General features: G+C 38.8%; 1 protein-coding gene across 1 annotated transcript in view; it reads right to left on the bottom strand.

Annotated features, from left to right (window-relative positions):
- Positions 1-6,556: 6,556 nt before the first annotated feature.
- LOC111863308 (flocculation protein FLO11-like) overlaps positions 6,557-18,262 on the bottom strand; it is a 208,396-nt gene continuing 196,690 nt past the window's right edge. Inside the window, exon 2 of the mRNA XM_023849504.2 lies at positions 6,557-11,490. Coding sequence (XP_023705272.2) covers positions 11,090-11,490 — 401 coding nt within the window. The 3' untranslated portion in view covers positions 6,557-11,089. The remainder of the gene's footprint in view (positions 11,491-18,262) is intronic.

Raw genomic sequence — 18,262 nt, forward strand, 5'->3', positions numbered from 1 at the left:
GAAGACAGTAGGTAATCTATTACTAGTATGCGGGGACTTTAATGCCAAGAATACAATTTGAGGTTCAAGAATTACAACAACCGAAGGCAGGGAACTACAAAAATATATTAGAAACAATAACTTAATTTGTATAACAACAAGGCAACCTACGTACTGGCCGTCTGATCCTAAGAAAATACCAGACCTTATTGACTTCTGCATCGCAAAAGAAATCAACTCAAAAAATATCTTCGTTGAATCATGTTTGGAGCTCACCTCGGATCACACGCCAATACTAGTGACCATCCTAACCTCCGTACGAGGGGGGGAAAAAAAAAAGACATCTCTCACTAGCAGCAAGACGAACTGGAATACATTTAGAGAAATAGTAGACGAGCTCATCACTCTAGAAATGCCACTAAAAACCAATCTAGATATAGAAGAAGCCGTGGAAACTGTAACTAAAGTCATACAAGAAGCAGCGAGGCAAGCAACAGCAGACAGAGATAACACACACATCATAGAAAAATGCCCCATAGAATTGAAAAAAAAATCCGCCAAAAAAGAAGAGCTAGAAAAAGATGGCAACTAAAAAGAGTCCAGCTGCTGAACAAAAGTACAACAGACTTGCAAAAGAACTTAAAAAGTTAACATATAAATTAAGAAATGACTCAATACAAGAATATCTCAGAGGACTAACCCCAACCGAGGCCACGAATTACTCTCTGTGGAAGGATATCCGTAAAATAAAACAACCTAAACTGCATATACCACCAATAAGGAAACGAGACAACACCTGGGCTAGAAATGACCTGCAAAAGGCTACGACTTTTGCCGAACAACTACGCATAGTTTTTCAACCTAATCCATCCCGACTACCAGCAGCTGAAGAGGAAAATAATAAACAGCTTGATACTCCTTTTCAAATGGTCTTCCCAATAAATAAAACCACTAAAAGAGATGTAGAAACTATCATACTCCATGGCATTCGTTCAAAAGAAGCACCGGGATTTGATCTCATCAAAGGCAAAATACTAAAAGAATTGCCCGACAAAGGATTCAAAGTACTAACATTATCTTCAATGCANGAAATGACTCAATACAAGAATATCTCAGAGGACTAACCCCAACCGAGGCCACGAATTACTCTCTGTGGAAGGATATCCGTAAAATAAAACAACCTAAACTGCATATACCACCAATAAGGAAACGAGACAACACCTGGGCTAGAAATGACCTGCAAAAGGCTACGACTTTTGCCGAACAACTACGCATAGTTTTTCAACCTAATCCATCCCGACTACCAGCAGCTGAAGAGGAAAATAACAAACAGGTCGAGACTCCGTTTCAGATGGCCTTCCCAATAAATAAAACCACTCAAAGAGATGTAGAAACTACCCTACTCCATGGCATTCGTTCAAAAGAAGCACCGGGATTTGATCTCATCAAAGGCAAAATACTAAAAGAATTGCCCGACAAAGGATTCAAAGTACTAACATTATCTTCAATGCAATTTTACGACACGAATACTTCCCCTGTCAATGGAAAGTCACGCAAATTGTCATTATTTTGAAAATAGGAAAAAATCCAAACGATGTTGCATCGTATAGACCCATTAGTCTCCTACCGATTCTCTCCAAAGTTCTGGAAAAAATACTGCTCAAACGGTTAGTACTCGTATCTGAAATCGACGATCATCAGCTCATACCTACACATGAATTTGGCTTCAGAAAAGGCCACAGAACGATCGAAGGAATACATCGATTAGTAAACCAAATTCATAGTGATTTTGAAAACAGGCGCTACTGCTCAGCTGTACGTGTTGATGTGTTGATTTAAGCTAAGTCTTCGATAAAGTCTGGCACATAGGCTTATTATACAAACTTAAGTGCGTTCTTCCACACCCAATGTATTCTCTATTAAAGTCTTATCTTACCGACAGAACTTTTTTAGTTAAATACGACGAAGCCTATACCGAATTATACCCTGTCTTATCCGGAGTTCCGCAGGGAAGTATTCTTGGGCCTATGTTATACTCCATATATACGGCTGACTTGCCAGAAACCGGACAAACAATGCTTGCCACCTATGCCGACGACACAACAATACTAGCGTCTCATGAGAACCCTACTGAAGCATCCCGGATACTGCAGACGCACTTAGACCAATTCGGAGAATGGTTACAACGATGGAGAATTAAGGCCAACGAAACTAAATCCATGTATATCACCTTCGCTTTGAGGCACGGAACCTACCTTCCGGTACTATTAAACGGAACATGCATACCACAAGAGGAATCAATCAAATACTTAGGCCTTCACCTATACAGGCGGTTGACCTGGCGCACACATATTCTCGCCAAAAGAAAACAACTGGACATTAAATTCAGTCAGACGCAATGGCTAATTGGCAGGAAGTCAGAACTGTCTACTGAAAATAAACTCCTAGTATACAAGACAATACTGAAGCCTATTTGGACCTACGGCGCACCATTATGGGGAACTGCAAGTACTTCCAACATAGAAATGTTGCAGAGATTTCAAAATAAAGTAGGTACTTCGCGCCATAGTCAACGCACCGTGGTACGTCCCAGATTGCTACATGCCGATCTAGGCATATCCACAGTACGGGAAGAAACTACAAACATCAGCCGTAAATATAAAGACAAGATCACAGCACACCCAAATAAACTGGCAACCATATTATTAAACGATGCAGACGAGCCCAGAAGACTGAAAAGGCATAAGCCAACCGACCTAACGAATCGCCTCACATAAATTAAATACACACAATAACAAAGTCACACTCGGAATAAATTCCTAGAGAATGCTCACTAGAGCATTACTCTCCCCGACATGTTCTTCTTAGTATTTAAGTCTTAGACTAAGTATTTCATAAGATGTGCTTATAGTCCTTAATATGGATCGAATGTACAAATAAACGGAGATTACAAAAAAAAAAGTTCTAGTAAACAGAAGTGAAACGGAGAGTTTCATGGAGGCAGGCCAAGGCTCAAATTGTGGCTGTAGCACCAAAGAAGGAGAAAAAAAAAGCTAGTTACTATGAGTACATCTCTGAGCGGAAACCACTTACGTACCTGTGCTGCGTCCCCTTACAGCGTTGCTTTGTGTTACTCTGTATGTTTTCACAGTACCGGACGTTGGTATGGAAGTAGGATACAAGTGTCCGTTCTGTATTTCTAGTCTCGCTGGAATAAACGAGTAAGTGGGTCAAACAAAGTAATTACGTACTTGATATTCTAGACCAACATTTAATGTAATGTTTTCATTTCTTTCAGTTTCTCATGTAATATATTTTATGACAATATACAATAAATACATTTCATTATATAGTTTCCATCAGCACGCCAGTGTGCATTGTGAAAAACAGTGAATACAAATTTTTCCCGTTTTAGTTATCGGACCCAACAAACTTAGAAAACTATACAAAATTTTCCATTAGTGAGTTGCATCCTGCACTGACCTACAAATAATCTCAATTTGTTACTCAAGCCTGCACTCAGTGTGAGATGATTTCCTTGTATGCACGTGATGGATCGCATGTCAACTTCTAATTTGGTCTTTATGTTGGAGTTTGTAAATAGTTCATTAAACGAGAAAATAGCCGTTTTATATATATAAGGTAAATTTGTCCTTGTGCTCAACTAATTGAACCCTACACAATGAAGGCGTATGTGGGAGTAGATGTATAAATCCACATTTTCTTGACCTCGGGACTAACTGGAGGTGAGTGGTCAGCTTCACTCTTCAGTCATTTTATCCCCGGAGAACGAACCCCCGGTACCCTTGGAATAAGTTGAGTGGACCCCATAGTCGGTCTGGACGATTTGGATAAGATACAGTTCTTGACACTACCGGGACTCGAACTCCGACCCCTTTCATTCATTCAGCCCGTAGCCAGTCGTTATACAGACTACTCTACCCCGAATCTCCTATGTATATATGTGGAATTATATTTGTCGTGAATTTATTCTAAAATTACAACTGTGTGTCTCATATTATGGAATAGAACTTAATTCTCTTAATACCAGAAACGACAAATTCCCCGCGTTCCACAATCATGGGTCAAATGCGTATAATTTAAAAACTCAGGCACCAAAATAAACTCTGGTAACTTGTGAAAACGGGAATAAATTTCTGACGCACAATATACTAGAAGTTGGTAGACTATGAAAACCTAAATACATTATGTCATTTGTAAGATTTGAGGTTTTCACGGCGGTTTACACAAGAACTACACTTCGCCACACCCCAGAAGACGGCATTCTTCTTTATATCATTTGTTAATAATTAATACTGTATGAAAATGCATGAGACATCAGAAGACTCAAAGTTACCATTCGGTAAAAAATCGAAATAACTTATATCAGATACTGTACCAGAAATTAATAATCCTAGAACGGTTAATGATAATGAGTGTTTGTGATTTAGAACCTGTTAACTAATGAATCACCGGCATTGTTAGTAGGACTGGTGATCACTGGACTCTGACAGCAGATAATTTTTCATTTCGTAATAGCAGGCCTCGCCTGAGGTTTGTTGTAAAGCTGAACTGCTGCTTGTCACGACAAGTTTCTGCCGAATTGTAGAGAAAGCATAATGCGTAAATTCTGAAATTACGTGTTAATAAACTGCTGCCGTCTAGCGGTTAAGTGACAAAACATGCACGCAGGGAGTTCTATGTTGATCACGGCAGTAGACGGCAGACTAATCACTTGCGAAATAACAGGCCTAATGCCATCCAAGTAAATTCGGTATAATTGGAAATATTGCTGTGATCAATCAAATAAAATCTAACAAAGAATGGTGCAGCTTGATCCAGGACACTAGTCCGTCGTATTCATAATTCAGATATTCAGTTAATTCGCACAAGTCTGCTTCTTGTTAACTAATGTTAGTGGGTCGCCCTATTAGCTACGGTTGGCGCTCTGCATCAAGACGTTAAAGCTGACGAATGAGTTGAGCCACGACGCAACCAAAGTCAGTTTAAACGTATGTAAAATTTCGAACTTTCACGGCTAATGATTGTGCTAAATTCTTCTTAGACGATCCTGCTGATGGAGACGGAAAAGATCTACGAAACGTTGGATTTTAACTCAATATTGGAATGACTTATCTCCCGAGAAGGTTTGGACGCAATGTAAATTCACGTTCCTAAATTACAAGCACGTTAATTTAAATTATTCGTTTTTTCTCGAATACTGTAAGTGAGCAGGCGATTGCAACTTTAATCACTTAAGCGAAACGAAAATTGTATTATTCTTTATCAGTTACAAAGCGTAGCTCTGTCTTAACGTGAACTGAAGAATATAAATTTATTTCTTCTACGTTAACACACGATTTCACGTATGAATATAAAAATATTATGAAATAATTAATTTGGTATCATCATAGAAATCTGTCTTATCTCAAGAATACGTTACGTGCTCCAACGAAATGGAAGACATATGTATTTATGCTATAGAACAGGCGTGTCCGACGCTTCGATCGCGATCGACCGGTCGATCTCATAGGCCTATAAGGAAATTATACGCGAAAAGCATGTAATATAATATGACTATATTCAGATTTTGAAGGAAAAATACGTATTAGTCATTCCTATTTTTCTGTTCTTATGTAGCTTACGTGAAAATTGCTTTACACTTGTGTTAAGTGTTAAGGAAGTTCCTACTCTATCCTTATCACGTGAACTCTTATTTCATCATTCGTTGTCAGCCGCATGTCTTCTGATGCAAGAGTGAACGACAGAACGTGTGATTCACTTCGTTCCCATCTTCCAGTCAACTGTGAATGTCCGTACGTTGAACTAACAAGTGAGACGTAATATTATATTATATATAATATATTAATATTATATTATATTATATATAGTGGAGATTTGTCGCTTTGCTGTGCAAAGAGTTTGGGGATGAGTTCGGTGTAATCAAAGGGACAGTAAGTGCTCTGCCCACGTTATTTTATTAATTTCGAAAGCGTCTGTGTGCGTGTGTCAGGTAAAACAGTTACCTCAATATAGTGGAAAATGCAACGCCTCAGTATCCTTGCCAAAAAGTGTAATCTGGAACGTCATTATAATGCTCTCCATAGCAATAAGTATGATGCTGATTTTCCACCCAAAAGTGAAATTCGTAAACTTAAGCTCAAAGAACTTAAATCGAAATTAGCTGCTCAACAACAGTTTATGGCAAAACCAAGGTCACTTTCTAAAAATGCAACCAAATTATCCTTCAAGGTCAGCAGTCTGATCGTTAAAAATGCAAACCTTTCACTGAAGGGGAATTTGTAAAAGAATGTTTTCTTGAAATAGCTGATAATCTTTTTGAAGGATTTAAAAATAGGAAAGAGATCATAGCTACAATTCAAGATCTTCAGTTATCAAGAAACACCGCTGTGCGGCGAATAGAAATGATGTGTGGGAACATAACAGAACAGTTGTTTTGCTTTCTCCCTCCAACTGGATGACTCTCCAGACATCAGACACACAGTTGCTAGTTGCTTTTACAACAAACATCATGTGTCGTGTTATTTTTACCAATATTTTTGCTTGAAGCGAGATACGACGGTAGGAGGGGGTGGTAGATCACTGGCAGTTTTGACACTAAAAAGTCGATCACAACCTGTTTGAAGTTGGGCATGCCTGCAATATACTCGTAAGTATCTGTGTAACTCCTGGATAAGTATACAGTGGAACTTCCATAATCCGAGAAGACCACATTAATCCGAACTCTCCTTAATCCGAACTGTCAGTAATCCGAACTCCCAAAAATCAGAAGTCCCAAAAATCCGCACTCCCAGTAATCAGAGCTACCAGTAATCCGAAGTTCCAGAAATCAGAACTCCCAGTAATTAGAGCACCCAGTAATCAGAACTCCCAGTAAACCGAACTCCCGGTAATCTGAACTCCTGGTAACCCGAACACCCGGTAATCCGAACACCTAGTAACCCGAAATCCCAGTAATCCGAAGTGATTTACAGCTAGACAAAAAAGGGCATCTCAAAAAATAAACCAAATTGATCTAGTCATTTTACTTCCTCCCAGTAAAAATAAGTTCTTCTGAAACATGATAGTATGTGTTCGTGAGCCTATTACTCCGCCTGGTGAAACGCGTAACTCGGTTACCGCTTGCTCCGCGTGTTGTGAAATAAGACCTCGAGGGGCGTATTCTTGCGACGTCACTTTATTAATCAACGCCGTAACTACAATTCAATGTAATTATAACACAAATTTTGAACAAGTCATTTCACAGTCGGTCCTTTCGTGTTAACTACTCTCACTAGAATGTCCAACTGTAGAACTGTCGAACTGTCCATGCTGGCTAACCACTGACTTCTGTCAACGCCACTGCCCACAGCTCGGTCCTCAGCTCTGCTTATTATACTTCAAATCAGACAGGTAGAAAACGTCCCCTCCAGCAGCACATCTACTGTTACGTCACAGCGGGGAAGTGTTTAATGGCTCGGAACAACTAGTAGAGCAAACGCATATGCAGTCATGGATTATAAGCCAAGAATTAAAGGGAAAAGAAGACTCAATTCCCAACACCGCGTCCGGCGTGGATTCGGATATCCGCGAGTTCTGGTCGTTGTTTGTATACAAAATGTATCTTCTTCTGAATAAAAAAGTTACTAAAATGGTCTCTTCAATCTGAAATTAGGGAATCCAAACGATTCGATCCTCCAAACACGCCATTGCTTTGATTAGTTCGGACTATCAGGTATGCATGCTATTTATAAATAATTAAATTATGGTAACTTCCTGAATATTTTCAGTACCCCCCACAGAGTAGCTCAGATAGCCATAAAGGCCAGCATGGGATAGTATTTTCATATATTCTTTGAAATTGAGTTTTCGCGTGTTTTTCTTCTTTACCCCACTGAATTCACAAGCAAGAAAAGTTCTCCGTCCGTCTTTATATATCTTTTTATTCAAAATTATTGCAGATTTAAAAAAATGGTAATCTTTACCATAGAATTTTAAAAATATAGTTTTTTTTAGAACAGCAGAACTTAACCACTACTATGTTTGAGGTTTTCACGGCGGTGACTATGAAGAATGCCGTATTCTGGTATGTGGTCCCTTGTAAATATTATATACGTTCCTCCGAAACGTCAGTTAACACATTATTTACACGGCGCCACATCCCAGAAGACGGCATTCTACTTAACCCCTACTGTACATGAAACTGAACTAGAACTGTGTGAATTCTCTCACAAAACAGCTCATGGTTTAAGAACTTGTTTACAGACATAAAATACCACGTCCTTTTAGAAACAGCCTTAAAATGAATAAAATGCATGAAAACTATTTAATATAATAAAAGAAAATAAAAATATTTCGTCACTTTGTAATATAGTTGAGGCAGTGTAATTAGTTCTGAAATAATAGCTTTGCATGCCAAATATTATAATTTTATGTGTACTCCATGTGGAGGGCACAGTGATATTTTGTTGTGAGTGCAGACTTGATTCTTATAAGGAACTGATACATATACAGTAATGAAAGTTTACACATGTATGTAAACCAAGAGATGTCAAACTCATCAGACTAAAATAAAAACAGGAATATGATGTCGGATAAATTTATGTCAGACCCTTATATTCTATATATTTTTATTTGCTTCGTTACTTTATGAGTGTCTTAAAGTTGTCTGACCACCTGTAAAGTATGAATTGTACATATATCCACTACTTCAAAATTGAATGTTAGGCCTCTACATGTTGTGACGTCACACACGTTAACTGTATTTAAATCAAAGACCCGGTACATCGTTATACATGCATATTTACAAAATGAAATATGTGATATCATTACAACATCCACAACGATACTATAATCAAAAGACTAACGCGGCACGGGGTTAAAATTTCCCTTACTTTCCGACTCCGTTTATTCTGTCCTCAATGAATTATACATATTCACGAAATATTAAATTAGATTGCATTTCTAATTTAAGGAATAAATTACCCGAATTCGTAAATATTATACAACTAATTTTATTACACCATTCTAATTATTAAAATTACTTAATAATTAGATTAGAACTGTCAGTTCGATGTATGCTTATTGGTGATTAGTTGCATAACAACTTCATCATGCAACAACAATAAAGATATCTGTTACTTCTTTTTCCTTGAATTAGTCGTCAATGAACGTATTATTATTTTGACATGCCAGAAACAACATTAAAGTTATGCTCAATTAATATAACATTACGTTCTGTGAGCATGAACACAAATTAGCCATTGTGTAAGTCTCTCGTAATATTGCCATGTTCATAACATACGAAAAACAAGAAGTAATTCACACCAGTGTCATCAGCACTAAAACAAAATTGCCATCAATTTCTCTTCTTTTCTAAAGCATGTTCTCTTGTGTTTGAGACTGCGTTTTAATTGTAACTTGCCTTCGGCTATTTAGAACACAAGGTTTCATACAAATGTAGACCTAATGATACCGTTTTCAAACCTCCATGCAGGTTCATTTAGCCTCCCTAGCAGTGATCTGTGGTACATAGTCTGGATATAAGGCTTTTGCTGCTTGTCTGTCGATTTACCAGCGAATATGCACCGCAGTTGAGTTTGCATACTCACACTAACTACATCGATGGCTTAAATAAGAGATCTTCCTCTTCTAATGCAGATCTAAGAATCTAGGCTACAGAAATCAGATCTTCTGTGCACAGCCTAGGTCAGTTGAAATTAGGTTTGAATTAGGTAGGCAGAAAAGTAGACAATTTTGGTGAAGAATCATATAGGGGTAACAGAAATTAGGTTTCACCAGGCAACAGTGTTAAGGTGTTTGTATATAGCTTCGTTTCAGTGGTAAACAATTTAGAGGCTGTAGGACCTGAAGTTCTCACAGGGGTTCTTATGGAGTGTACTGACTTCTGTGCTGGTGCCTTGCTTGGCTTATTCTTTGACCTTGAAGATGGAGGCGACACACAGCGATACATATCAGTGGATAGTATTATTTAATTTAGAGAAATCTGAATATTTAGGGTTTAATTACACGTATTATTTGGAGGGTCAGCCCTTCATCTGAAGAAATCAAATGTAGTAGGGCCACTTTGTTTTCAGGAGTTTCAAGGATTTCAGCCTAATATGACATTGTTAAAATATTAAGCTCAGTTTTCCAGTATTCTTTAAATAAGCATTTAATTGAAACAAAGCTTGAACTAAATGAATAATCTTTATATAATATTTCTTCCACCCAGTGGGTATTTCTCGCTATACGTAAGGAGCTGACATTCTGGTAAAGTTTAATTTGCAAGATTTGAGGTCTTCACGGCGGTGACTATAAAGAAAGCCGTCTTTTGTGATGTGGTACCGTTTAGATATTGTATTAACCCACGTTTAAAAGGAACGTATCGCCTCCATCTTCAGGGTAGAAAGAAAAGAAAAGAAAACCGCGAGCACTGAACCAGGTTGAGCAGGTGTTCTTCTACCCTGAAGATGAGAATATTCTTTTCAGATACAGTCTGTCGGTTAATACCGATTCGGGAAGTTATTGTCTCCGAAGACAGTCTGCCATAATTAACATCCTGGGTAGAAATGCAGTCAATTCTTGCTGAAGCGAGGGACCTGTGACCTGAGATCTCTAGTTACACGATTTGTTTCGAAGTTAAAAATTCCTGCTACATACTCTTAACTGGCCATTTAATTTACTGTCACCTTTATGGCAGACTATCCAGACGTGCACGGGAGCTAATCACATTTCATTCCTAATCCATTTACTTTTTCCCTCCACCCCAAACAAATATAATAATTCCGTAGCTGGTTTTACTTCACTATTTCAATTGCCGCATTCATTTGCTGTCGTTGCTTTCTGAGGAATTTCTGTCACATCAAAGCAAGCTTCACTAGATAAATTCTTCTTCAGTTTCTTTCTTCTAGGTAAAGTCTGTCACATTCATTGAGTACAGTGTAATTAGTTCTTTAGCATCCACATAGATACAGTTCCCAAATTTATAATATTATTCAATAGCTATGACAAACATCACAGACTTCGATTAAGATCCATATAAGTATACCAAAGCAACGTTTAGGAAAGATGGTCCTTGTTCATAACGCATGAAACCTTAATAGTTATATCATTTCTCTGACACTATCGCCAATGTTGGTATACCTTTATCGTCAGGCATCATTACAGAGGTTCCAGATGATTTTTTCTTCAGGATACCGAGGTCTTGTACGTTTTCTAAGAAGGACTTATGAGCTGTTAGTATCTTGGTTGTCTCTACGTCTTTCTTGAGCTCTTCCATGTCTCGCTTCAGCTTGGCGCGCCTGTTCTGGAACCATGTGATGACCTGTGCGTTGCTGAGGCCCAGCTGACCCGCGATCTCATCCCGATCGGCGGGCGACAGGTATTTCTGGTAGAGAAACCGCTTCTCCAGCTCGAATATCTGGTGGTTGGTGAAAGCGGTCCGCGATTTCCTCTTCTTCTTGGCTTGCTGGCGGTTGTTGAAGAGGTTCAGGTGGTTTGCTTGTCCGTCTGTAACACATATATGAATGACAGAACTTAGTAAAATAATAACCCTCCTTGGTTCAGCATGTGAATTATTTTCATCTACACTGTGAACGTGGTAATGAATATTCGGGTTCCGTAACAGCAGGGAAATTTGTTGACCAACTGAGATACTTTTGTAGGACTGTGCAATTTCTATGGTTAGTAGATGAACAAAGATAAGATGGGCAGTGCAACTAGCATTCACAACTCATCTTGAAAATGCGTAACATATTCCTTTTCATGGTTATTGAGGATAGGCCTAGGAGTAGATGGAAATGTAGTACTGAAACAGTTCTTGTAGAAATATTTTGCAAAACGTTAAGTAGGTAGACCTCACTCGGTTCACAGCACAGTGGTCGTGTTTAACCAGATTTTGTGTGCGGTTCAAATTATTTTCCTGTAGGGTTTGAAAAAACTCAGATATTAGGCCATGTATACTAAAATAGGGGAGCGCGGAAGTGAATTTGTCGAACACTTACACCATATGAAGCTTAAATCCATCTTCTTATGAATAACATAAAATACAGATCTGGGTAATATTTTGAACTTCAATTTATCAAAGTGAACATCAGATAATTACTTTATTTACAGTTGGGAGCCACGTTGGCTTTTGCAGCGATAGACACTTGGCCTATTGTTGTCTCTTCATTGTCCGAACTGAGAGGACAAGAGGGTAAGCATAGAAAGTATCAGAAAATTATTTATGTTAGAAATTAGTAAGGGCCTACACCTTCCTACCTTTGTTAAACTTTAACTGCTTGAGCACATGCCTCGAGTTAATGTAGGTTTAATTAAGTGTACGCTTTATTGAAGAGAGCCATACGAAGAGCTAGCAACTAAAATTAGCTTCACGACTAGAGAACACGATCCTACTCCATGGAAACTAAAATAAGCGGCAAATTCCACGAAACTTACGAATTCCAGCTACGATATCAGTCTCGGTATACAACCTGTGTAACATGACGAGCTGTGGGCACTTAAAGCATTTAACATACTGTTATCTTTGACATGTTAATTACATGTTATATTGTAACCGTGTTTTTGAAAGCAGAAACGAGATCCCTATCTACTAACATGACATGTGCACATAAAGTCATGTACGGAATTTAGTACAATATACCTGTGAGGACAAAGTTTCACGAGAGAAGCTTCATGGTAGCTTCACTTTACTTCACATGCCGCTGTAATTGGTTTCCTTCTCCATAGAGAAATGAGCCAAAATGAGGGTATAGCCAGTAATTTCTCAAAATATGACATACACCTTAATACGCTAATTTTTGTGGACGCATTTATGCCTATGTAGAATTCACTACTTAGATGTGACACACTAAATTTTGGCCCGGTTACTGACCATCCTGCCTGAAAAATTCTGAGGTGTTCCTCGGTGTTTGCGGGTGAATGTCAGGAAAACGTAGATTACAAAAGGTTCTGGTGATGGTGTATAACAGTCAGAATTACGGGGTTTTCGGACTTTGTCCATCGTCCGGTATTCTACAATCTAGAAAACACAACGTTTCGGAAATTGGGTCCGTTTTTGTCCTCAGGTGAAAGGGGAGACACCTACTCTGTTGGGTCTAGTTTCCGAAACGTTGTGTTATTTAGTTTCTAGAATACCGAATGATGGACAAAGTCCGAAATCCAGTAATTCTGATTGTCAGGTTAATGATCACCTTCACCTTCCCTCACTGCTCACCATTTATAATCACAGTCTCATCTTATTTGAGACTACCTAGTATCTATAGCTGAAACAGTGCAGTTAGAAAACATAATGAAATAACAAACTCTTATCTATGCTGAGTAAAGGCAAAACAGGTAAAGGTAACTCTGTAACATTCCGTGAACGTCCATAGGGTTGTGAGACGTCGAGGTTCTCACATTTTCAAGACAATCGGCTCACAGATGGCTGTGAGTTTATCAGCCTTACGCGCCACCCGCTCTTTACCCCCAGGAAGATTCCTGGTACTCATTTCTGTTAGAGGCAGGGTCGACCTCAGGGCCATAGTGCGGCTGGAAGGATTAATTGAAAATATCCACCTCATCGAGACTCGAATCCGAGACCCTCCAGCTTATAGAATAATGTCTCAACCAACTACGGAGTGGTTAAAACAAACAGAAAGCTCGCTTGAAATCAGGAGAGCCTAAATGAAGTACTGAACTCGGGTCTCATGGTTGTCTAGGTGACGCGGGGTGGGGAGAGGGGGGATGAAGAGAAGGATGGGACCCAATTAAGTCTTCACGATATGAAAGGAACTGAAATGCTGATATCGCCTGAGAAGTATGGAACTGGACCTTGAACCACCTGGAATATGTTACCAAGGGGAGCCAGAACACACGAAATAAAATTATGTTTAAAAAGAAGAAGAAGAAATCGTGAGATCACCTTGCAGTCTATTTGTACATTCTTCTGTGTTTCTCTGTGTATCCCCCTTCCAAATTTTTGGTATAAGGCTTATGAGATCAGCTCTTTGCCTGTACGTCTCTACGCTAACCCCTAACTTTTCCGTTTTCTGTGCGGTTCGTGTCGTATCGAGAAGGCTTGCGAGAGAATTCTGCTCTCTGTGTCTCCGTCATAATTCTTGAATTTTCTATACGGTCAGTGTTGTATCAAAGTAAAGTAGCCAATTAATTCTTCCCAGAACTTACTGTAATATTATCCTTCCATCTACCCCTGAAACGTCCACGCGATCATTCTCTCAGTGATTTCCATTCATAGTTTGGTATGCATGGAACATCAGCTAAATTGTAAGTGCGGCTAGGTTAAAACTGGAAAAAGAAAAATAGAGACTGTGAATTGTATCTGATTCGCTACAGTGAGTTCAAAAACCAGCGTGTCGCCTTCCAATAAGAAACAGACGATCTGACAGTTGCAGAGTTTGACTCTTGACAATTGCAATCGATACTTGAAGTGAGCTTAGCAAGACCAATTTCTCTCCCTTGAAACTTCCATTCCAGAATTAAAAGCCAATAGTTCTCGAGGGAAGAGAGTAGCCGAGCGGCCGGCCAGCCGCCTTCACGGATACCATGAAAGGAAGCCGGCAACAGCTATTAGTCACGCCTGACACATGAACGAGAGAGACTACAGTCGGGGGCAAAACCTAAACTCTGGCACCGTAAGGCGGAATCAGACAGTGGAGCAACGATGCTTAGACACTTTAACAAGTTCTCTTCATTATGACAGTGACTGGTTGTTTCTCTTCCGTTACCTAACGCTACAGACAAAATCCTAAGAGGAATGAAGCAATATGAAATGACGACAATAGTGATGAAAACGATAAATAAAAATGAGAATAATATTGGAAATAATAACAAAAGTAACAACAACAAAGTGCAGAAAATTTAAGTAGCACCTGTGATTCATTTTAAAGCCATAAGGCACTGAGAAGCTTGCGATGGGTAGTGGATAGGGAAGAGTTGTAACCCCACATGATGAAGCCGCTGTAGCCCTAGTGCAAGAAACCCACTGGATAGGTTTTTACATATATATTACAGTCATAAATGCAATATTTATTTTCTGTTTCATGTACGTCTTGTCTTACAGCGAAATATTTCGGCTCATACGATCGTCATGTGGTATATGTGAGTCCTACTAAAATTGTTTGACAAAACAAACAGAAGGAAACTCCGTTGCCTATAGTCCGCAAGCGAACTGTATCGACCGAGCGACCGTCGCTTGTCGGCGAAGTTAGTACCAACTTTAAAAATTGTTTAACTGTACGCTTTATTTTGTGTCACACGTCTTTACTCGAGGTTAATTTTTGAAATTATTTTCTAGCATAGGGGTCGAGGTAACTCCTTCGATATAGTGACGGGCTCAACAGCGTACAGACTGGTGGGGCCCAACCAGACTCATGTCCGATGGGTACCGGAGGCTCTTTCTGCGAGGGTAAAGCGGCAGGGACGTGAAGCTAACCACTCATCCCCATCTAATATCGAGATCAAGAATGGTGGAACTATACCTCCACTCGATCCCATACATCTTCATGGCATAGTGTTTAACTAATTGAGCACAGGGACAAGTTTACCTCTTTACCTTTTTTTTTTGTTCACACTACAGCACCCGTGGGCATAGGCCTACCTCCATGAACTTCTCTGTTCACTTCGGTTTTTATAGATATTAAACATACGGTAGGACTCCTTGGGCAGGTGATCAGCTCGTCGCAAGTCCTCTACCTGTACACAAACACAGAAAAACGCACACAAATATCCACGCCCCGAGTGAGACCTCTTTAGCTTTACCTTATGTTTATTTGTTCTTAGAAATAATTACAAGTCCTTTAAATTTTATTAAAATAAATTCATTAAGATTGTGTTGCGCTGCGTTCTGTGCTACTGTGTATATGTTTTGTGTATTGTTATAGCTGCACGTATGTTTGTCTATGCAGTGTTGCGCGTGTTGCAGTCGCTTGTCTAGAGATAACTCCTTGTTGAGTTGGTTGTGTTGCTGTGCTGTCCGTGTGTGGAGACAATCTCTGCAAAACTCTAATACTCGTATTAATGCAACAGGAAGTACAACACTGGAGGGCTGCCTGTGCTAAAGATACAACTTCCTACCAGTGATCGAACCGCGACCGTTAAGCCCATACTCTTATAATGATTGATTTATTCCATTCCGGTAACCATAACTTTAGTGATAATAAATTTATAAAGATGATATGCTTAAGTCAATTTTTATGTCAGCAACTGGAATAATCCAGCACACTGTGCTACATTTTCGTCAAGAAGAAAAAATCTGCTAAGATAGTAAGCTTCCATTTGGGAAGCTACAAGTTCGAATCTTTGCTGGGACATCGACTGTCTCGACTGAAGATTGTCCTAGTTTTCCTCAGTATGTGTCAGGGTTGCAACTTAAATAAGGCCATGCCGTTTCCTTCCACTTCCTTACCAGTTCACTATACACTGTCATCCAATCAGTTGACGCTGTTATATATTAAGGTGTTGAAAGTGTCGGTAAATAAATCATAAATAAATAAATAAACTCAAGGATTAGGGCCGGAGAACTGCTGTCACGCAATAGTATTGTGACATGAGGCCTGAAAGACTGAATAATCCATTGTTAGACAACGGCTAGCTAAAGCGCTTACCCGAGGCAACGAATACGTTTATAGAGATTGGAGCGTTGCCACGGAATTGACACTCGTTTCTCAACAATGACTAAACAGAGAATAACAGAGGAACTGTTTGAGATGGTGATCTATATTTGATTCGCCTCGAAGTTATAAAAGGGGACCACGTATTGATTCGAGAGTTCAGTTCAGTCGTAAGTGATGCTTCGTTCGTCATTCGTTCTTAGTGAATTGTAAGTGACCGATCCGTAATTCAGAACCAAGTAAAGTTACAGCAGAAGAAAGGACATTAGTAGTCCAGCAAGGAATGGATCGGGTCTTAGACAATCATTGACCGCGAGCTGTTGTAATTGGTTTTAATTAGGAGTCGTTGTAATGGAAGATGGCAATAAATCCAGTCTTACCAACCAGAACCCGTTAATATGAGTCACGGAACCACAGAAAAGTGGCAGTATATCCTGCCAGATACATGCAATATCACAGGAGAGGCTTTATGTTATAGGGAACATAACAGTTGTAGCAAGCTGTGACGTTTCGGACTTGTATTTGAAAGTTGCCCCATTCGAATCTCTACCAGACACCGACTGTGCTAGCCGAGATTTGCGTGGATTTCCGCAGCAACAATCAATGAATTTGAGTTTTGAAATTGCATAATCTTGCCACTACGTATCACTCCAGCATTGTAATTTTTAATACATTTTAATAAATACGAAAACTTCTTTGAGGTAATCGTTTTGAAGTTTAAAGCAGTAGAGTGAGAAATTCATAATTAAGTTTCTTTTGATGGCGACAAATGTGACATTGATATAGAGGTAAATAATAAATATATTTTAAGATATTATTATTATTTTTAGAAATACAAACATGGCGACTGTTAGGTTATATTATGACAAATTACCTAGTGGCACTAAGGTTTAGTGCTATTTTGCGCAGAAATATATCCGTAAATTATGTAATTTTTAATACATACTTTCTGAAACATACCACAGGTCCTATAAACTAAAATGTTTGAAGAAATTTTGGCATTATAAGTTCATTCGAGAAATTATCGTTTATAAATCTATATACACATCTTTATGAGTAACAAGTTAGTCTACCAGTTACGAGTAGTTGCAAGACCACGTTTACGAGGGTTAGAACTTGAAGGTTTTTTAAAGGAAGAATTAACTTTGCATACGTAACACGATTAGTTTTAAATTTATGGGTTTGAATTGAATTTTTATTGAGATTAATTTCTCAAAAGAATCGGCTGACATTAAGCGCTACAGGATATTCAGCCTAAAGGTGTTGCTGTAGGACCCAGTATAGTTTCAGTCATATACGAAGGAACATTTGATAACAAGTTCCAGCGGTAGTCCTCCCCTAGTTCCTGCTGTGATTGTCATAATTGCTAGGGAAATTTGTTTGCAGCCACTGTACTGTCCGGAATATCAAACATTTTCTTCTGTAACAAGTTTGTGGATATTATAAAAGTGGCGCATCCTTCAAAGCTTTAAGAACATCCATCTCAAGTACGACTCAAGTTTTTAGGGCTCATCTTTCATGTCAAATAGGAGCGGAGCGCGAAGCATTTACAAGAACTTCGGTCTGTTTTTGTTTAAAAATTGTTATAATAAAAGACAAGTAAATAATATAAAATACCGCGAGTGCACAGGGCTTTTTAACGAGAAATAAAACAAGGAACAACAAAAATA

This window comes from Cryptotermes secundus, unplaced genomic scaffold (assembly GCF_002891405.2).
Source record: "Cryptotermes secundus unplaced genomic scaffold, Csec_1.0 scaffold105, whole genome shotgun sequence".
NCBI classification, from domain to species: Eukaryota; Metazoa; Arthropoda; class Insecta; order Blattodea; family Kalotermitidae; genus Cryptotermes; species Cryptotermes secundus.